The following is a 23,212-nucleotide window of genomic DNA, read 5'->3' as shown; positions in this document are numbered from 1 at the left end:
GGAACATTTTTTATTAAAAACATTTTTTTCTACGGCGTACAGATTCTTGGTAAATCGATTTTTTTGCGTTTTAACCTCCCTACGACACTTTTTGCATCTTTTTGGGAGTCCCAAAATTAATATTCTCGGCAAAATTCAGCTTGTTCGTATGATTTTTAGAGGTAAAGTGGCATTTTCGTCTCTGACGACTGGAGTAGCAGCCAAAAAAATTCGTACATTTCATGTTTCGTTTTCCAGTATTTGCGAATTAAGGTGGGCATAATTTATTGTCCTGGCGAAATAAATATCTATTATCATTATTGTAGTTTTACGTTACTTTTAGAAACAAGTGGTTTCCAGTTGTTACAGTTATGTGTAACTGATATTACAATCAAACTGGAATAATTCTAAATAAAAAATTTACTCTAAAGTCTGTGTGAAACTTAAAAATTATAAACTAGGTTAAACAGTTTGGATGTCACTAATCGCTCATGTTTTCCAATGATTGCAATGTAGACATTCAGTTAAACATGATATTTCTGTTAAAAAGCTTTTAATCCATCAATAAGAGCTTAGTGGCAACTTAACACCGCTAAAGCACTCTGTTGAAGAAAATGTAGGTGATCGATTATTTATAATATAAATAAAAAATACTCGGTTGCAAAACTCTGTTAAGTAATATTTTAAGACGAACACTGAACGACGACGAACCATCTAAACAATGAGAACCGACTTGATGAAAATCAACGAGTTAAGATTTAATACGAACTAAAATGTGGACAGTATAAAACAATAAAAACAAGTTATTGTTGTGAAGCTATTTTCTTGTTAAAGTGCTTTTATTGACGTTTCAATTTCCACTTCGGAAATCGTTCTCAAAATACAAACATTAGTAAATTAAACAATTTTTTTTTAATAAACGTACTTTGACCTTTAATTGTGGCTTATTCCCATTAAAATAGTAATTACTTTAAACTTAATAAGGAGAAATAAAAGGGAGTTGTTATTAAGCATTAATAGTCGAAATCTGTTTTATTTATACACTAAATGGCAAAAAAAGTGGCCACCCTATAAATTTCCGAAAATAAAAATTCATTGGTTTTATGCACCGTTTCATATTGCGTTTCAATTTAAATATTTATTGCGATCATGTATGCTTGTTTTTGACAGTTTTGACGTTTATGTTGTTGTTTTCTGTAGTCGGTATCTTCTAAGTTGAAAACATTTAATTAAATAGTAATTTAGCTTTTCAAGCGTTAATTTAGACTAAGTGAATCATTAAGATATGCTGTTATCTACAGTAGATGTCGAATTACAAGACGGAAGAAGTCAAGTTTATGTATCCGAAACTTTAGGTATTCCGAGAGCTATAGTACGTAGAGTTTTCCAACGCTTTATAGAGACTGGTACATACTCACGTCGACCTAGTTCCGGTAGTAGAAGAGTTACCTCGCAAAGAGATGATCGTTTTATTGTGATAGAACTTTTAAGAAATCGTCATTTTACTGTAATTGCTGCAAGAAACCGTCTCCAGGAAGTTCAAAATGTGAATGTAAGTGAGAGAGCGATTAGAAGACGCGTCAATAGAAGAGGACTAATGGCAAGAAGGCCGGCTATTGTTCCCGAATTATTCAAAACATCATAAAATTAGAATCGCCCTAATGATATCCAATCGATATGAGAGGCACTCAAAGAAGAAGAAGCCTTTTGTCTAACCTGTAGTATTAACACTATCCATAAACTTCTCTAAAACATTACTGATTTGTGCCACAGATTGGTAGATTGGTTTAAAAAATGGTGGACTTCTTTGTCATTCTGTGTATTGATTTGTAGTTTAACTTCATGATGGCAGTATTTGTAAATATATCCAACTTTACCTTATAAAAATTTAAAACAATTTCGTAAACATAAAATGGCTAAAAGTGTTGTACAAACCTACATATACTATCATACAGAACCGCCATATTTTGTACTCAGGAGCCACTACTGGACTTTTACATGACAATGTAAGTTTATGGAATTTGGGTTTCTTTCCGTTTGTGAGTCAATTTTTATTAGTTCTAATTTAGTCAGCCATATTTTTTTCGTTTAAATTACTAATCCATAAAATATCTAATCGAACTGTGGAGAATTATACGATTTTATCTTATCCGCATATTTGTGTTATCAGTTATATACAGATATAATAAACACATTTTTGTTTCATAAATTATTTATTTCCTATCTTTGTTCCTAACAGTTTTACGTCGTATCGGAAATAATAGACTCATATGTGTATGATAATATGTTACTACCTTTTGAAAAAATACATCCTTAATTTCCGGCAGTTTAAACGACTTTACCTCAAAACACCGGTAAGTTTAATTTTGTTTTCATTCTAGAAGCAAATACCTGAATAGTTTGCTATTTGTTGACACAGTACTATAATAATACTATTTACTCTATCCTGGAATTAATAACAAGGCACAGGTCTTCTCCATGAGTCATCGTCTTTTTTGAAGATTGTTGAAGATCTATTGATCTAGTGACTCACGACATTGTAACATTTTTTGGGAGTAGCTTGACAGTTATTTCTTCATTTCTTTGGATGATCTTCCAGGATATTTTGCGACCGTAATTTCATCAGTAATGTAAGTAAGCGGATATTTAAAATTAGCAGTGCCTTCTTCCAATCCAAATGCATGAAGTGTAGATCATGCAAATCTTACTTAAGTCGGCCGTTATCCTGATGGAATAGCACTTTTTCTCTTTACCAAATGAGATAATTTCTTTTACTTTGTCGCTGGTGTTACATTAAACTAGCATGATAGTCGTATTTGTTTTCCCCTTTTAAAGCAGTACTGCAATATAATTTTAGAAAAATCTCAACTTACAGTTGCCATAACCTTAACGACTTAAAAAACGTGAAAAATCCTTAGGATTATGGCGAAAAGGGGACAACGATATTCAAAAGACTTAGCCGTTGTTGTTCAGGTGGCAGCAATCGCCGTGCCCATCGCACTTAGTACCTTTTCGTTTCAAATTATTCAATTAAAGTTCGGTGTCCACTGTCAGTCAAGATATCCACTATATCTGCATTCTTACGACACTTTTATTTTGGGTTCACACATTATTAACTCTCATATCCCTCTATTTACAAATACGTTGCTTACTAAGTATTTTCATATTGTTCTGAAGCTATTTTCTTGTGGCATCTTAAACTAATTACTATTTAAATGGGAATAAGCCACAATTAAAGGTTAAAATACGTTTATTGACGTTTCAATTTCCACTTCGGAAATCGTTCTCAAAATACAAACATTAGTAAATTAAACAAATTTTGTTTTTTGTTACTTAGTGAAAAATTCTTCTAATAATTTAATTTTATCTGACTCATCTATATTGACAATTCAGACATACATTATACATTTTAAAGTAGACGACTTTAAAATGATATTGCCAATATTGTTGAGTTGCGTTCCTGGGACGACTTTACTTATAAGATAGTTCATTCGATTACACGATTACATTCACTATATTTTTAATATAGGATTGTGAACATCAATCCTATATTAAAAATAGAGAATTTGATAGATCTCAAATATGTAAACACGCATGGGATAATGAACATAGGGTTCAATGGAATGATTCAAATATAGTCCTAAAAGAAACGGATGGTAAAAAGAGAAAAATCAAAGAAGCGGCTATAATTATGCTAAATGAGACCAATTGTGTCGCGAATTCCTCGGCAGAATGCAGTAGGATCTGGTTATCCATATTGAAAGAGGAAGTTATTAAAAGGAAAATACCAGTATTGGTAAGTCAGTAACATATAGAGAATACATCATTTATATTTTTTAAATAACAAACATATAAAATCGGAATTTGGTGTTTATTGAAGGTAAACTAAATGCAAGATCAAATACTTACCATGTCGGGATAGTATTATGAGGTTTTTTTCCTGGTTTTTCCCTCATAATTTACTATGGAATCACTAACAGGAGAATTTTACTGTCATCATGGCATGTATTTGTCTTTTTAAAGACGAATTACATGTTATGATCTTTTCTGACAGATATTCTCAAGTTAAAGTTGATTTCATGTAATCGAATGAACTATCTTATAAGTAAAGTCGTCCCAGGAACGCAACTCAACAATATTGGCAATATCATTTTAAAGTCGTCTACTTTAAAATGTATAATGTATGTCTGAATTGTCAATATAGATGAGTCAGATAAAATTAAATTATTAGAAGAATTTTTCACTAAGTAACAAAAAACAAAATTTGTTTAATTTACTAATGTTTGTATTTTGAGAACGATTTCCGAAGTGGAAATTGAAACGTCAATAGACGTATTTTAACCTTTAATTGTGGCTTATTCCCATTTAAATAGTAATTAAATATTTTCATATTTCGCTTACTGTTGTTCTTTGTTTTTCGGATTTGTAGACCTTGGTCTGGAAATGTTGAAAGTTAAAAAACCTCTGTAACGTGAATTCTTATCTAGTTTGTCTCCCTAATTCTAAAATTCCCTATAAACAATTCTGCATGTTTTAAAACCTAAAATACGATCATCAAATATTAAATTTTTTCTGCCATGTACGCTGTTTGTTAAAAAATATGAATTGTGGATATTGTTAACTTTTAAATAAAATTCATATTTTTTGATAATCCGCGTATATGACTAAAAAAATTTAATATCTGATGATTGTATTGTAGGTTTCAGATCGTTCAGAAATTTTTATAAACATTAACTTTTTTGTAACAATAAAACACTGAACACTTTGTTTTCAAAACTTCCACAACATTTATTATAAAATCTTAACACTACAGCTGTTTCGGCTGATTTCCTTTCTGAAGTGAGAGATTTTTTTACTTTTCTATCTTTTTCTCTACATTCTTTATAAACTTCATTGTTTGTAGTCAGCCATTTTCTGTGTAGTTGCTTTTTTTCTTCAATTATTTTTTTTTTTGTTGGTTCATTTATTTCAAAATAGTGCTGTTTATTTGTTATATGCTCTTTCTCTTCAAGGGCTTCGAATGCTGCTTGTTTAATACTCGCCTTTATATGCTCGTATATTTCTTCAATGTTGCCGTATCTGAATTCTTTTAATTTTTGGTCTAGACGTTGTTGGTATAGTTCTCTTATTGATTGTTCTTGGAGTAGTTAGAGTAAAAGATCATGCTCTTTGAGCTTAATAAAAACATATGTAAGGAATTTGGAAAATAATAATTATGAAGACCAATATATATACGCATAAATAGAACACTTAGATTTTCACATCTACAAGACACAATTGTACACTTCTCAACAATTGAAGTGGATATTATGAAAATGTGTATTTTATATTTTGTTCATAAGATCAAATAGAAAAATGGAGTGATATAAATAAAGATTTATTTTTACTTCGTATTTTCATATAGATGAACCGAAAGAAAGAAATTCTTTAAGAAAAAAAAAATAGAAAATAAACAAAAATTGTAAAATTAACAACCTAAAATTTCTATTCCTGCTCAATTTCTAATATCCCGAAAAGAAAAATTAATAGTGTGTGGGTCCACCTCTGTGACGTCTTAGTGCTCTAACTCTATTTGGAAGACCTCTTATTAAATTATTGATGAACTGCTGCGGTATACGTTCCCAAATCGCGCGTAATGTATTGACCAACTGATCTAAGGTTTGGGGCAGTTGAAGGAGCCTGTTTTTTTGCCTAGACATTTCGGCCCAAACATGTTCAATGCAATTCATATCAGGTGAACACGGTGGCCACTCCATTCTTGTAATGCCATGAGCTTCTATATACTCGTTGACAATTCTCGCACGGTGAGGGCGAGCATTATCATCAATCAGAACAAATTGTTCGCCTATTGCGCCAAAAAATGGAACAACTATTGGTACTATGACACTGTCTCGATATCGTGTAGCAGTCATTGTCTCATTAATTAAGACGACGAAGTCCGTGCGACCGTCAAAACATATGCCTCCCCACACGCAAACGGATCCACTTCCAAAAAGAGTGATTGGGACTCTGATTTTCATTGTAACGCTGCCCTCTTTCCCTCCACACCAATATTCGGCCATCATTCGTATACAAACGAAATCTGGACTCGTTAGTAAAGAGACAATTCCTCCAATTTTCGAAATGCCACTGGTAGTGTTCCACCGCCCAGCGATATCTGCATGCACGCTGCTCCCTAGTTAGTCGTAGATGGGTAGCGTGCCGTCTAGCCCTTAAATTGGATGCATGTAACCGTCTTCTGACAGTTTGACTGGAAATTGCTCGTCCAGTAGAATGCCTGAAGATACTGTTAATTCTGGAAGCCGTGAATGTTGGGTTTCTTCTTGCCGTCAGAACTACAAAACGGTCTTGCCGACGAGTTGTAGATCGTTCTCTTCCTCCTCCATGTCTGTATGTTGCAGATCCAGTTGCTATATACCGATTCCATGCACGACTTATCACACTTTGCGACACATTTAGCCTCATAGCAACCTCCTGTTGAGTTATGCCTTGTTGGATCCAACGAACTAATTGCTCGAGCTGCACTAGTTCTAAACGTCTTTGCGGCATATTTTTGTGATAAATAGATTTCTGGTAAAGCCAATACAAGCACTTTTATACGAATTATATATTCATGTTTGGAACAACATGTCTCTCTTTGTACGAGATAAGGGCCGATAAGAATAGGGAGAAAAAAACCACATGCAAACAATATTGGCAATAAAGATAGCATATAGAGTATAGTACAGGCAATTATTTTAAAAATAGTTTTATATGTCAATTTTAGGAATTTTAAAATTATCCACTTCAATTGTTGAGTAGTGTATTTTGATAATGTTTTCCAATCTATAGATCAAAGATTTACTTCAGTTACGTTGTATGTAATATAAACATCAAAATTCGTCGAACAGAACAGAAAGTATGTGTGGAGAGGTTGATGTTCTTTTCTTTCCAATTTGAGAGGTAAAGGTTTTTGACCTCTTCCTGGCTGGTCGAATCCAATCTTGGATCCGTGATTTCACCCTTCGAAAGTAGAGCGAGTAGAATGTAAGAATGTATATTTGAATGCCTTCGTTTGTAAGAATTAGCTACTTGGTTAGAATGGAAATACGTTAATTTTGATAGAAATGAATTTATTATTGTATTAAATCTGCCTTAACGTGTATCCTTTTAAATACTAAAACTAATTAATATCAATGCACTGATTATCTTAACGTAGTAGTCCTACTTAGAGATCAGAATAAGACTACAAAAGATTATTATTTGGGCTTTGAGAAAAAAGAAAAAAATTACGTTTTAGAAATTAATAATTCTGCTTATTTTATAAAATTTATTAGAATAGGCCTTTTCGAAGAAACTTTATACCAAGCTTTTTATCACTTAAGTACTTTATATAACTTCGGTACTAATACGCGGTGTTTGGCACTTTTGCCTTAAACGAGAACTATGTTTGCATTTTTTATCTAGTATATTAATTTTTTTACACTTTTTTTCCACATTGTTCTTTAACAGTGTGCGTGATTGGTGATGTGCATAATTTCAACAGGACCTTCTTCTTCTTATAGTGCTGTGCACCTATAGTGCGTTGGTAAATTATTTTAAGGTCAGACGTCTGTCCTTTGCGGCATGCAAAAGATAGCCAGTGTTATTTATGCCTGTCCAGTTCTGTATGTTCCGTAACCACGACATTTGTTTGCGACCTACTCCTCCCTTGCCTTCAATCTTTCCCTGGATGATTAGTTGAGGGATTGCGTATTTTTTTCCTCTCAGAATATGGCCGAGGTATCCAATTTTTCGTACCTTGATCAAATTGAGTAGTTCTCTCAGTATTTGGCTTTCTTAAGACTTCCTCGTTTCTCACCCTATCTGTCCATGGTATGCGGAACATTCTTTGGAACGTCCACATTTCGACAACAGGACCACAAGAATTAAAAAAAATGGTAAATAACGAACATTCAAGCCATTTGAAAGCTGTAGTGTCACAATTATGATTTAATAATATTAACTAGTCATCTCCATATCTTTTATCATTTCATCTATTCTTCGTTCTTTCTTCATTTCTTATACAGTGTGACCCATTTAGATTGGAAACACCTCTATAAAATTTGAAGTTGTTAACCGATTTTAACCAATTTTTTTTAATGTCATGTAATAGAAGGTCTATTGCGGGACAAAATATGAAATATTTAGTTAAATTTTCAGGGCAGTCTACGATACTTTTTCTTCGTCGAAAATGGAAAATTTGTATTAGCGATTTTTTTATTAAAAAAATTTCTACGCCACTGGATTTAAGTGGCTTTAAATAGCTATGACAAAAATTTCATTAAGATATATTTATTAATAACAAACTTATGACAACTTAAAATTTTAAAACTCATTAAGAAAAAAACGCTCTGTATTAACGTTAAAAAAAACACTCTATTAACAGACACATGGAAACATAATTTTAGTTTAAATCCTAGTTGCCTCTACCAATCCACCATCTAATTGGATACATTTGTCGTAGCGTTTATGAATATTTCTAATTACATTTCTTAGTTGTTGGCGAGTAATTTCTGCACATGCCTGTCTGTGTGTGACCCATTTAGATTGGAAACACCTCTATAAAATTTGAAGTGGTTAACCGATTTTAACCAAATTTTTTTTAATGTCATGTAATAAAAGGTGTATTGCTATTGCGGGACAAAATATGAAATATTTAGTTAAATTTTCAGGGAATTCTACGATACTTTTTCTTCGTCGAAAATGGAGAATTTGTATTAGCGATTTTTTTATTAAACAAATTTCTACGCCACTGGATTTAGAGTGGCTTCAAATAGCTATGACAAAAATTTCATTAAAATATATTTATTAATAACGAAGTTATGACAACTTAAAATTTTAAAACTCACTAAGCTACGAGTCAAACAAGAACACCCTGTATCAACAGATAACCATAAAACTAATTATTTTTCAAATAATTTTAATAATAAACCACTACTAGACAGAAAAATGTTTAAAATATCATAAAAATTTAATGCAAGTAAGGCACTTACATTATTATTAACTTTACATGCTACAACTTAAATCTCAGTTGCCATGACAACGATATTACTGTTTGACATTATTTGTGTCATACAAATTTCAGTGCTAGCATAAATTTATGCATAATATCTGCAACAATATTTACTTCAAATTATTTTAATAATATTTTGTGTCATGGTTGCAAGATTAAGTTTGAGAGAAAAAATTGAAATTATACGTCTTTTGGGAGATAACAACGGTGGCACAAAGTGCCAGGGAAGTTTGTGCAATATTTAATGACAGACATGTGGATCGTCCTAATATTAGCTGCGGTACGGTAATCAAAATAATTAGAATAGTTAATGAATATGGTCCAGTATCAAAACTAATTTTAAAAAATAACCCGTTACAAAGAAGAAGAGGAAATGATCAAATAATTTTAGATCATTTCAAAAATAACCCTAATGCCAGTTTAAGGAATGCCAGTTCATATTTGAATGTGCCTCGAGAGAGTATTCGGCGATGTCTTAAGGTAAATAATATTAAACCTTTCAAACCAAAATTCTTACACACATTACAAGAAGGCGAGGAAGCAAAACGTTTAGAATATTGTTTATGGGCCCAAGGGGAATATTTAAACAATATAAATTTTCTAAAAAACGTGTTTACCGACGAAGCCACTTTCACTACAAATGGAATAGTATCATCACAGAATTGTCGCTATTGGACAGCAGATAATCCCCATTGGTTAATAAACTGTAAAAGCCAGTATTCTCAAAAAATCAATGTCTGGTGTGGTATACTGAACCAGCAAGTTATTGGTCCTTTCTTTTTTGAAGAAAACTTGAACTCACAGAACTTTTTAGAATTTTTAAACACCGACTTGTTGGATGCTATTCATGAGCTCCCAATTAATGAACGATTAAATTTGTATATCCAGTTAGATGGGTGTTGTGTTCATTACGCCAGAACCGTGAAGCAATGGCTAAATAAAAATTTTCCGAACCGTTGGATAGGCCGGGGTAGTCCGTTGATAGATTTGCCACCCAGATCTCCAGATCTCACAATTTTAGACTTCTTTCTTTGGGGAGTTATCAAACAAAAAGTTTACCAGACCCGTGCAAGAGACGTAAACGAACTTCGTGCAAGAATTCGACAGGTATGTGCAGAAATTACTCCCCAACAACTAAGAAATGTAATTAGAAATATTCATAAACGCTACGACAAATGTATCCAATTAGATGGTGGATTGGTAGAGGCAACTAGGATTTAAACTAAAATTATGTTTCCATATTTCTGTTAATACAGAGTGTTTCTTTTTAACGTTAAGTGAGTGTTTTTTTCTTAGTGAGTTTTAAAATTTTAAGTTGTCATAAGTTTGTTATTAATAAATATATCTTAATGAAATTTTTGTCATAGCTATTTGAAGCCACTCTAAATCCAGTGGCGTCGAAATTTTTTTAATAACAAAAACGCTAATACAAATTCTCCATTTTCGACGAAGAAAAAGTATCGTAGAATGCCCTGTAAATTTAACTAAATATTTCATATTTTGTCCCGCCATAGACCTTTTATTACATGACATTAAAAAAAATTTGGTTAAAATCGGTTAACAACTTCAAATTTTATAGAGGTTTTTCCAATCTCAATGGGTCACACTGTATATTATAAATTAATTCCAGGACTTAGAATAAATTACTTTTGAAAACTTGGCTTTTTGCAAATAAACATTACTCACTCGTAAAAGTATAAAGTTCCGGCTTTGCTCAAAACTTAAGAGTAACTTGTTCAAAAATATTATATTATTGAAAGATCTAGTTATACAGTGTGGATACTACTTATATATTACTAGATTTATACTAATATGGATTTCATATGGTTTTGTCATATTTTCGATTTACAACCATTTTCATTGTAACTTACATAATTTTCAATCGGTCATGAATTATAAAATTTTTTAATAGAAATAACTTAGGTATAAACAACCCTCTATCCGAGACATAAGTGAACTAATTACCTGCAAGAAGTGGGGGATTTTTGATAAATGGGGCGCCCTGTATTATCATTATGTTTGCATTCTCCTTGGTCATTCGAGTTCAGCGACATATAATACTTGAGGTTAAAGCGATAATGAACGTTAATTATTTTAATTAAAACGAATAAATGAATAAATAGTCTTAAAACAAAAATCAACCTTCTGTAGTTTTCTTATCGTTTGCTTTAGCGGTTTATTTATGATACATAATTTTTATTAACATACTAACACAAACATTGCCTTTATTTAATAAATTGTCTTACAACTGTGTATAAAACTCGGTGAAATTTTCTGCTTGTCGGTCCTTATTCCATATTTGAATTAATAGATGTTACTTGACTTTTTTACATTCTTAAATGCATCATCTCCTTGTACATTTTTATAAAATTTAGACGTTTATGGATATGATCATGTATATTGAATGAAACGTTAAGATTTAATATGAATCTAAAACTATTTTATCCTGGCATTTTTATTTTATATTAACTACTAGATTATCATGCTCAAATATTCATAAATTAATTGTCTTCTTAACCGTCCAGCATACCAGATTCCAATTGAACCTTGAGGAATACACATATCGACGGTTAAATGTCGAAACCTTATAAGTAAAAAATTGGTCATTTTTGGATTTATGAGGATTTGCATTAAAAATATTGTTCCGAATTTTCTGGAAAAATCCCACATTCATAAAAACTATGTTGTTAAAATACTTGTTTTTTTTTTAAGTAGTAATTAAATAAATACTAAGAAAGAAAAAATATCTACCAAGCATCAAAAGTTTTTGCACTCTCCTAAAAAGTTGTGACTTACGAGGTTTCGATACTTAACCATCGATATACAAAATAATAAAATAAGATTATGGCTTCAAAGATTTTATTGTTGTCGGTGGTGCCAGAGTTTTAACCTTGTTTAAGCTAGTGCTTCTTCAAGGAAGGGGTTCTTTTTTTTTGCAAGGAGTAGTGGCGGAGAGAAACGTGTTAAGTGATGATTGGTTGGGGAAGTAGTGGACTACTAAGGAGCAGGGGGTCAGAAGGTGGCGTGTCTGTGTAGGCGATGTTTCTGGAGCGCACAAGAGGAATTTGGGAGAACTTTGCCAAGCGTGCCAAGGAGGTACTTTCAGGGGTTACCAGCCATACAGTGGAACGGCTCTTAATTAGCATTTTTGGTATGCAGTGTTAACTGCGATATTTGATGGGGGTCGATTCAAGAATTTCAAAATACTCATCAGGGAGTTCTTGTCTAGAGTCTGTAATATTCGTTTGGCTCTGTTGTTCGAGCCGGTAATGGTTCTGAGGACATACGTCCTGCTGAGGGATAGGATTCTGTCCTTGATTGGTGTTATGTTTGCCAGTATGTATATGTGCACTGATGGGTAATGCCAGCTCACCCTCATACAGTATCTAAGGATTTTTCGTTCGGTTGCTATGATGGTGTTGATTTCATATGGTTTGAGAGAAGCGTAGAAGTATGCCCTGCATTCGATGATGGGTCTCACAAATGTCTTGTAGGTGTGCAATAGTGTTTTAGATGCCGTTCCGCCCCATTTGCCGGACAACATTGCCAAGAGATTAAACCTCTTTCTCACCCTATCAAGGGTATTTTGAATGTCAGTTTTTCAGTTGAGAGTCCTAGTAAAATGGACTCCCAAGTAGGAAACCGAATTTCTGAGAATAAGGTCCTCTCCTGACAGAGTTATTCGGCCACGGACCTCGCGGCAGTTTGAGGATTTAAAAAGAGTTCATTGGGTTTTGGAGGGATTTATGGTCACTCTCCATTTATTGTACCATCTAATGACTATCTATGAAGTTTTGGGCCCTTTCGAATACGGACAATTGTCCACGCTCTCTGTGTGGTCCTGATATGAGGAGAGCAGTGTCATCAGCGTACAGGAGCAGGGACTCCGATCTATGCTGTGGGCGGGGATGTCACTGTTGTAGACTGTGTATAATATTGGTGCAAGTATTGAGTCCTGGGGTACTCCAGCTTGTGGAGTAAAGGGGGTGGATATAGGGTGAGCTACTTTGATCCTTATCGTCCGAGGTGGAGTTTTTCCATCAGGCCTGTGTGCCCGACCTTATCGAATGCCTTCTGGACGTCTAGGAATATGCCTATGACGAGGTTCCCTTCGTTAAGAGATTGTGAAATTAATGTTGTTGCTTCAAGTAATGCATTTTGAGTGGCATGTTCAGCCCTGAATCCGAATTGGTAAGGAATTCTACGAGTCTTTCCTTAAGGATTCTTTCGTAGACTTTGCCTAGGGTGCTTAGTAGAGAAATAGGTCTATACGATTCAGGGTTGGTACGGTTTTTCCCTTGTTTGGGAATCATGACTGTGCTGGCTACTTTCCACGGAATTGGAAAGTAGCTCAGTGTTAGAGATGCATTGATTATGTTGGTGAACAACGGGATAATATTCTCTGGAAGATTTTTGAGGCACCTTCTGTGGATGCCATCGGGGCCAGGAGATGTGTTTTTTCCAGTATTACACATCTGCCTGACGGTGTCCTCAGTCACAGGGGCCATCATCGGATGAGGATGTGGTTCGTTGTGTGCCTGAGGGTAGTAGAATATATCTTCCACTCTCCGTTCGGCGTCTCTTTTGGATTTTTCGCTGAAGTTGAGGTTATTGGGGAAAACGAGGGCGGCCTGTAGTGTGTTTTTGAAGGCTTCGGTCTTATCTTGCGGATTGTTGAGGATGATGTTGTTAACTTTGAGGTGAGATCGTGGCTGACTTTTTTTGTTTCGTTAGTACCGTGTACTATTATCGAGTATTGCCTCCTCTGGCATTTATTACTGCTTGACAACGATCTCTCATACTGAGAATAATCGTTCTGATTTCTTCTGATCAATTTGATCCCAAATTTCAATCAACCGCAAAAACAGTTCATCTAATGTCTAATGTGTTTGATGCATTAGGTAGTTGTCGTAGTCGTCTGCCTATGATGTGTCAAACATGTTCTATTGGGTTGAGGCAGGAATTCCAACCTCCTGACGATACTGCTGCACAATTCTTGCCGTGTGTGGCCTGGCATTATCTTGCATAAGCAGGAAATTATCCCCAATAAATGGTACAAATGGCACGACATGCTCTTCTAAAATATCTGTTATATACCTCTGCGATGTAAGTCGACCGCGATCTATTCTAACTAATTCCGTACGAGCCTCTAAATTAATCCCACCCCACACCATTACCGAGCCGCCGCCATACTGTACAGTCCCTAAGGTGTTACACTGTGCGTAGCGTTCCCCAGGCCGTCTATACACTCGGTTTCTCCTGTCATCAGAAAAAAGACAGTACCTGGATTCATCGGTGAACAATATTCTTCCCCAATCGTCATTGTTCCAATCAACATGTTCACGAACAAAATGCAATCTTTGCCTTCTATGGTCTCTGGTCAATAATGGGCCAATTGGTGCCCTTCCAGGGTGTAGGACGTTTTCGGCAAGTCTTCTTCTAATCGTATTTTGGCTGATTCTAAAGTTATAACGATCCAAAAATTCATTTTGTAGAGAAGTACTGGTAGCAAACCTTTGTCTCAGTGTACGAAGTGTCAAAAACCGGTCTTGATTAGGAGTTGTAACCCTTCTACGGCCTTGACCGGGTCTTCTCGAGTTACTTCCAGTAAAAGAAAAACGTGTTAACACTCTTGAAATGGTTGACTGGGTGACGTTACAACGTTCAGCGAGTTCTACTTGAGTCTATCCTTCTTCACGAAGAGTAACAATTCTAAAACAGTCACTTTCTGACAAATTTCGATTTTCTTCCTGTTGGTGATACATTTCAAAGAAAGAAAAACCCCTTTAAACTTTCAGCACAACGTAATCCAACCCAACTAAATTCGAAATAAAATAAAGTACAATTAGCATGTTTTTAATTTTTTACAGTTCTTTCGATAAATTTTACAGTATACCGGGGGTAACAATAATATATTAGCACAAAAATCGAAACATTAAAATTATTTGAGTTACCAGCGTTTTTAAAATTATGCTTTAATTTTGAAGCGCAGTGTATATTCCCAAAATGAAATCGAATTTTCGGATTTTTTAGAACATATTTATTTGTAGATGGAATAACGAACTGGTATGACATAAAAGTTTGTATGCATGCACCGCGGGTAATAATAGATGTATATGCCCTCGAGCGACAGGCCCTCGGGTTTGTAACATCGTCGCCCTCTGGGCATAAACATCTATTTAATACCCTTGGTACATAAATAACTATTATTTAATACTCAGTTTAATTTCATGGTCCATAACCTGAAATCTAACATACCTTTTTTGGGAATAAACCTTAATTATCATGAACACGGAGGTCATTCCCAAAATACAAATTAAACAAGCTGAGCAGGGTAATTATATGTACTTTAAAATAATAATTAATATTATAAAGTACTTTTTTAAAGAAGGAACTAATTAGAATTAAAAAGTACAATGTTTAAGAAAAAGAAATTATATTGATTTAATTACAGTTATGTAATGGAATTTTTAATTACTTTTCTAAGTACGTTTATGAGAAAGGAAAAAAATTGTGACAAAATTGAGTAATAGTCAAAGTTTGGTTGTAAAGTAAATTTGACTAAATAATTTCAAATTATATCCAAACTAAAAAAAATATAAGTAATCCCGGAAGATATGAGTAATTTATGAAAACTAACATTTTTTTTTAAATCTGTTCTGTTTTTTGTTTTTAAATTTAATCATACGGCGCTGCCGAGTGTTTTATGTCGATTTGAAATCTTTTTTTACTGCCTTCGATAACTTATAACAGAGTAACATATTTCCGTCCAGAGTAAGGACTATAGAAAAATTCACCCTTTATAACCGTGGGAGGTAAATTTGAAACGCAAAATTCGACACACATAAAGGAAAATCTTAGTCTAATACTTTTAAATCAATATCTAAGCTAAATACCGATTTATTCTTAGTAGTACGATAAATCTCCCTAGATTTGCTTGTAGAGTTTGCTTGCTGAATTTGATATCAGTTTAGAGACACCTGTTTGTGTTACACCTGTATATTACCTACAAAACCTTGAGAGTTGCTGAAGCTTTGGCAAATTTAAGATCATATATTTGTCACCTGTTAAATTACTATTAAGTACCAGAGTAATTAAGGATGGATACACGTACTTCACTGTACTTATAATAATCTTATTACATGACACTGCAAATTTAATTTAATAAACTACAGTGTCTGTTTGATTTTTTATTTTCGAGTTATTTGCCGAATATCATCAATTTTTAATCAATCATAGTATAAGATTTAAAATAAACTATTAGGTTTAAAGTTTCACGTAACTCTAGTTAAGTTCTGATCCAGTAAACATTAGATTTTTTGTTTTATTTAATTTTTAATAATAGCGGTAACCATCAATAGTGATAAGCAAAACAAGTGAGCTGATAAATATTTATTATGTAGTGGTATAATTTATAGGTTTACATTATTGCTTTCATTAACAAATAATTTTTAAAAGTTAGTAACAGAGAATACTCACTCTCACTCCACTATAGGTACAAAAGAGGGAAGTGCAGCACTGTATTTAAAAAATACTTTTCTTGTCAACGAGTAACTGTTTAGTATCGTAATATTTTTCCTTAATTCAACTAAGTACTTTAGCACTTCCGGTTGTAAGGTAAGGAAAGGTATATTGGTGATAAAAATTAAAAATACTTATAATATAAGAATTCGACAGCTAAGCAAGAAGTCAGTTTTGGTTTATTACGTTACTTATTATTTCTAGTAAATATTTAGAAGAGTTAATTTAACAAAAAATGAATAATAATGATAGTAAATGTCAAATTGCATTAAAAACCTATCTTAGGTAAGTTGGCGACACGGTATGGTATATTGGTGTTAGAGGTTAGGAAATTTAAAAATTTTATTCCATACAACGATCACATCTATAATATAGTTTTTCATCGGCGTCAGTATCTTCGTTATATGTGCAAATCTCGTGGTATAACAAAATGAGCACTGAATCCATTTGGTTCCATTCCTTTTGTTAATGTCCATTGAGTACAGGACGTAACAAAAGCCACACTCCCAAGTATCTGCTATTTTGCTTTTTTTTGCTTTTTGAACAGATTTGTACGAAGTCAAGAGCTGAAGATTTTGTGGCACAGGCCTGGAGTCCCTTTTCTTGGCCTCCCTGGATGTTTTAAAGCTTTTAGTGTTTTTAAAATATGATCGACTGTGAGTTTAGGATTTAAAGTAGAAGTTTTGGGTGCTGTGTGAGTTGCAATTGAAGAAACAGGAGCTGGTCAGTTAAAGATGAAGGCAGTAATGCTTCTAGTGAAATAACATCTCCGTTTAAAGGACATATCGTCGGCTTAAGATGCAAATGGCCTAACTCCAAAAATTTAAATTATTCAGGAGATGCAAAAACTTGTCAGAATTAGAAAATATAATAAAACAAGGTAAGTTTCCAAAATATTTTATTTTGTTTAATGCTACAACATAGAAAATACTTGCTCTTGTCAAAAATAGGCTTTATTCTTGAAAAATTGGGAGTTAGGTAATATGCGTTCCCTGAGCATGGGTTGGCATCAGGAGATAGGCAATAATCTAATTAATTGTGCAACTTAAGTATAAAAAAAATTTAAAGACGGCAACACAAGACAAAAGACAAAAAGAAAGAGGCATTTTACAAATGTGGTAAGTTATCATAAAAAAATGAAAGTCCTTAGGAATTGACGATTTAAGGTCCATTAAGTGTTGAAATTTTTCCGATTTAATTGGTATTGGAGTCGGATACATTAACGGCAACTCTTCTAAATTCCAGATTTTTTTATCTTTTTTCGTGATTCTGTAAGGCAAAGGCATCCATTCTTCTGTATGCCTGATTTTAAAGAGAATTCCGTGTTCATTATACTGAAGTGCTCTAATGTTTGTTACAGTAGGATCACCTGACGATCTACCAGGACGGATGGAACTAATGTATTGAACTTCTTGAAAGTTTTTGAAATATGTATGATCCAAGTACTCCACCACGTAGGGTTTCGGATTTATACGAGCAGTTTGACAAATATTGACATAGTCTGCTGGGACATTTATGACTCGGTTTTTTAGTTTTCGCTCGATTGTGGAGTGCATTGAATCGCACTCCATTTGCGTATGCCCTTTTTCTAAAAATTTTTGCTCAATTGTAATCCCATGCTTTTGTGCAAAGTTGAAAAGTGCATTGGCAAGAATTGCATTTCTGTTTTGTCCAGTGCAACCATCACTGTACAAAATGACTTTACTAGTAGAGTTTTTTTGGGGTATAATATTAGTCTCTAAAAACTTGTAAATGATGGTAGCAAATGTGTTGGCAGTTAGTCCAGCATGACCCTCATGCCAGAGGAAACAATATCCATTCAAGGATTTAATGTCCATAATTGTAAAATTATGGACTATTAATTTTGTTTTATAATATAGAGCGCTGACATTAGATTTTGGACTCAGTAGAACTGATTGCAAATCCATTGAAAAAACTTTTACATCTTCTTTTGTTTTGTCAACCTCTTTTTCCTTTCGTGCCTCCTCCTTTTTCTTCTGATGTTCTTGATAGGTAGCTTCGTCAATATTACCAGTCTTGTAACCCACACACGTATCACATTCGTCCTTTTTAGGTGAAAAAAGTGCTAAATTAAAATCGTCGAAACTGTTATTAAATGCTGCAATAGATAGCGGTTGTGAATCGTTTTTTGTACACCAGTCATTCTTATAAAACCGGTATAATTCCATTTTTGTTTGCCAAGATCTTTCAAGGTATAATTTCTTTGTGCTCTTTCGACAATAATGTGACTCTAGTTTTGGAAGAACTGTAAAGAAATTGCACAAATTTTCTTTTTGTTTGTCGATTTTCGCTTTTCTAGGAATAACTATTTGGGAGGAATTATTATCACGCGTATCATTAAGGTCATCATCCACCAAATCATTTGCAGTGTGTTGTGATTTATTTTTTTCAATCAACCAATGTGCAACAGTTCTTGGTGCAACTGAAAGAGTATTGCAAAACATTGTTTTGCACACTCTTATCTTGGATGTTGTTTGAAGAAAATATATATAGGAAAATTCCCTTCTTGACTCGTTCTCTTTTTTTCGATCCCTAGCTCTTGAAGTACTTTTCTTTTTAACCAGCGTCCTTAGAAACAATTGTTTTTCGTTCCACAAAAAATTCCAAAATCTTGTAAAAATTTCTGTTCTTTGATCTTCTGTTATCTCATTGCACTTCATTACTGATTTCCCATTATTCATTACTGATTTACCACTGCATTTGCATCTCGGTCCTATAGCTTTTGCTTTTTTTTTAATATCATAATTCCATTTTTCTTCTTGCTTTTGTTTTCCAAAATATTCCTTTCCTTCTTGTCTCAAAATCTTATTTTTATTTTTCTTCCATTCCTTTTGATCTACATGACGTCTCTTTCTGCGTGTCCGTGAAGGGGTTTGCATTGGAGTGTTATTTTGTAGCTCTTCTAGTACTTCATTTTCATTTTCACTTGAACTTGTTTCATTTTCACTGGGTTCATAAGATTTATCTGAACGACTAGAAGAAGCTTCAATAACTTCTTCTTCCAAAATGGAGGCTGGCACTTCTTCACCATGAATTGATTCTGGAACGAAATTCTGACGATCTTCTGGTTCAATGTTGATTTCGTCTTCAGGAAAATTTGAGGAGATAAAATTCAGGTTAGCAACTTTTTATTCAGCTAGGGTGAGTAAATCATCATCAGTAATTAAATTGTCGTCAGCTAATAAGTGGTGATTAGATGCTGAGGAGCTTGCTAGATTAGTACTATCAGTTAAGAGTGTAGATAAATCCTTATCTTGATCAAAAGTATCACAAAATGTTAACAAATCTCTTGTTACATCGCTTTCGGCATCGCTTTGTCTGTTGGGCTTTTCCTGGATGTTTTGCTTAGCCAATAAAAGTATTTTCATCGCACGGGATTGCGGATTCATTCTGAAATATACAGCGTTAATTAGAAAGTATACTTTTATGTACCTAGCTAAGCAAAAATTCAGAATGTTATTATAGGGAAAAAATATTAAAGGTAGGTACCTATGTGGTTTATCATCGAAACTATAATGGCCTATCTCCTATCCAAACTAAGTAAATATAAAATGAAAATTGTTTAACTCCAACACGATATTTTAACATCAGATTTACCCAAGAACGCACAAAAATTAAATACTAAATTTATATTCTCTAGATAATTTGAACGTCAAAGGTAATTAAAGCATTAAAAAATTATTGATACTTACCTCAGATATTGTTTTATGCACATAAAATTAAGAACAACAACGTTTCACCTGTTATTACCATTACACACTGGGAGTTAGGCCAACTGCGTATTGTTGAAAATCAAGCCGGAGATAGGCGAGTTTCGACTGGTATTTTGTCGCGGCATTTTTGACATTTCGGTTGTTAGGCGTATTTAAGTCGACGCGGTTAATTTTTATGAACCCAACCAACCTAAAATGTTAATTTGAGCTAAAAGTGGAGTTAGGCCATTTGCATCTTAAGCCGACGATATGCCTGTTTTTTTAAGCATTCTCTATGTTCCTTGTTCCAAACCGCATTGTAGGAAATCACGATCCTCAGCAATGAGGAAACGACAAGAGAGAGAGATGTTCCTTTTAGTAAAGGCGCTTATGTAAGTTGGATTCAAAATGGAATGGAAGTTGCTACGATTTGGAACATCTGCAGGGATGCTCATGTAACGCTTCATGCTATTGCGTTTAGTAAGTCTTAAGTGGCTTGAATAGTCCCACGTCAAGTAGTTGCAATATATGCGTGCAATGAGCTGGGAAAGTAAATAGATAAACTTGATTACCTTTCGCAACTTTCAAAACTTTTGCCCGATTGTGTGCAGAATGAGAGTCCATCAACAAGACCACAGGACGTTCAGGCGGTATCGCAGTGATAAAAAATTTAACCATTCCAAAAACAATTTAGAAATGATCCATCCGTAGGAGATAGTTTTATAAATGCGTTGGAAAGGACATCATTTTTTCCATCTAACACCTTTAAATATTACCACAGGAGAAATCCATATTTCATCAGCACCATCAGTTCCATTTTTTATAAACATACTTTTTACCAATGCCAGTAACAACTTTAGAAGGTTTCACTACATACGATAACCCAGCCTTATCGCAATTCCAACATCATCTAGTTTCGAAAAGAAATCTTTGATTATCAATTCATTAGCCATGAAAGCTCTGTAAGCCGAAAGATTTTCTGGCACACGAAGCCACAAGTTGTACCTACTCTTAAAACTATTCTACCACCATTTGCTTGCAATGCGGTTAGTTGATGGCAAGAATTTCTCCCGACCATACACTTTAGTAAGATCATAAGCATATTTACTAATTTGATACAAGGATGAATCGATACCACTCGACATTCGATACCAAGTACTCAGGTCGGTATCGAATCAAGGTATCGATACTTGTAAGTACTCGTTACTCATATGTGACGTGACGTAACATAACCACAGAATACCACTTGTATGACGTAACAGCACTCATAAGTATAGGTAACAGGACAGAGTGACATGACAGTGACAGATAAAGGAAAAAGAAACAATGAAATTTGTAGAATTAGAATAACTTTATTTTAATTATACATAATGATCATAGTAACAGTATATAAAGGATAAAACGAAAAAAAATAATTTTGTTAACAAAACAATATACAAACTACAAGTACTACATAAATGAAAAAATGAGATTTATTCTTACAAATTGTCTATTGCCTAATCTCACACCATGCTTCTACATCAAAATATCAAAACAATCATAAATATTATTTTTAATCTACACTACACTATGTAAATTGAGTAAATGTATGCTAGGTACTTGGGACTTAAAACAGTAGAATAATAAATACACAAATAAAAACAACTTGATGAAATTAGGTAAATTAAGTAAAAAACTCTTCTCGAAAGGTGGTGTGCTACTACATACATATATATATATATATATATATATATATATATATATATATATATATATATATATATATATATATATATATATACGCTACATAAATTGAGTAAATCATTGACATGAATTTAATAATAGTAAAGGAATTAAGGAATTAATATAGCTCCAGTGAAATGATATACATTTAGGTAAAAAACTCTTCATGATAGGAACCTCCCAAAAACAGTAATTTATCTAAATGTTTACTGGTAAGCCTATTACGGTTTTTAGTCATGATTGCACCTGCTTTTGAAAATAAACGTTCGCAGGGAACTGAAGTTGCAACCACTACTAGAAACTGTCTGGCTTGTTTGTACATCAATGGAAAAAGTAGTTTTATATCATTCCATTCTTCCAGTGGGTTACTTTTTAATAGAGAAACGGGACTTAATAAATATAGTATCTGCACCACTGCTGTTGGGACTAGAATGAGGTGTTGGGGATATTATTGACTGTTTTAATTTTTGAATAGCTATACCACAATCACTAGCATTTTGAAAGTGGAGTGATTTGAACCTAGGATCTAGCAATGTTGCAATAGAAATGTGTCTGTTAAATTCAATTTGTCCAAATCTTCTATTAATTTCATTAAGTAAAGTTGTTTTGATGTTTTTTATTATATCATTCTCAGACTACACTGAATTTATTTGTATTATCAAACAATGTAGCATGGGAATAATTGATGAAATTGTAACATAACTCTCTCCCGATGATTCCTTAGTTACAAATTCTAGAAGTCTGAGCAGTGATGATAATTGTTTTAAAATGTCTATTTCCTGGGAGTTTGACATTTCTGGGGAATTAATATTGTCTATTAAAATTAGTGTAACAGGTCGGATCATTTCTAAAAATCTATCATGTAAAATACTGAATTCCACCTTGTAGTTACATCTAGAATGAGTTTTTTACTGACCATTCTGAAACCCCTTTATCTATTTGGATTTTACGTAATCTGTCTGAATTATTTACACTGTTTTTTATAAATTTAACAATATTCCTAGCCTTACTTATAATTGCTTTTCTAATAGTATGGCTTAAAGTTACTTCAGACACTAAATTTATAGTGTGAGCAAAACAAGGTAGGTGGTTATTTTCTCGAACTACTAATTTTATCCCAACCACCATATTTGATCCATTGTCTGATACCCTACATCTTACTTTAGAAATTGGAATATTCCAATTTGTAAGAATAAACCTTAATCTTTCAGCAATGTATTGTATGGTTTGTTGTCAATTCTGA

General features: G+C 33.3%; 1 protein-coding gene across 2 annotated transcripts in view; it reads left to right on the top strand.

Annotated features, from left to right (window-relative positions):
- The window catches only part of LOC140445091 (hippocampus abundant transcript 1 protein), an 86,711-nt gene that overhangs the window by 17,919 nt on the left and 45,580 nt on the right, over positions 1-23,212 (top strand). The window contains exon 1 of one of the 2 annotated variants that reach the window (XM_072536907.1): positions 2,190-2,333. The exons of the other annotated variant lie outside the window; for it this stretch is intronic. Within the exon in view, the coding sequence (XP_072393008.1) occupies positions 2,250-2,333 (84 nt within the window). The 5' untranslated portion in view covers positions 2,190-2,249. Of the gene's footprint in view, positions 1-2,189; positions 2,334-23,212 lie in introns of those variants that run through there. 2 annotated transcript variants of the gene reach the window in all.

The sequence above is a fragment of the Diabrotica undecimpunctata genome, chromosome 7 (assembly GCF_040954645.1).
Source record: "Diabrotica undecimpunctata isolate CICGRU chromosome 7, icDiaUnde3, whole genome shotgun sequence".
NCBI lineage: Eukaryota > Metazoa > Arthropoda > Insecta > Coleoptera > Chrysomelidae > Diabrotica > Diabrotica undecimpunctata.
This window is presented reverse-complemented; position numbering and strand designations above follow the sequence as displayed.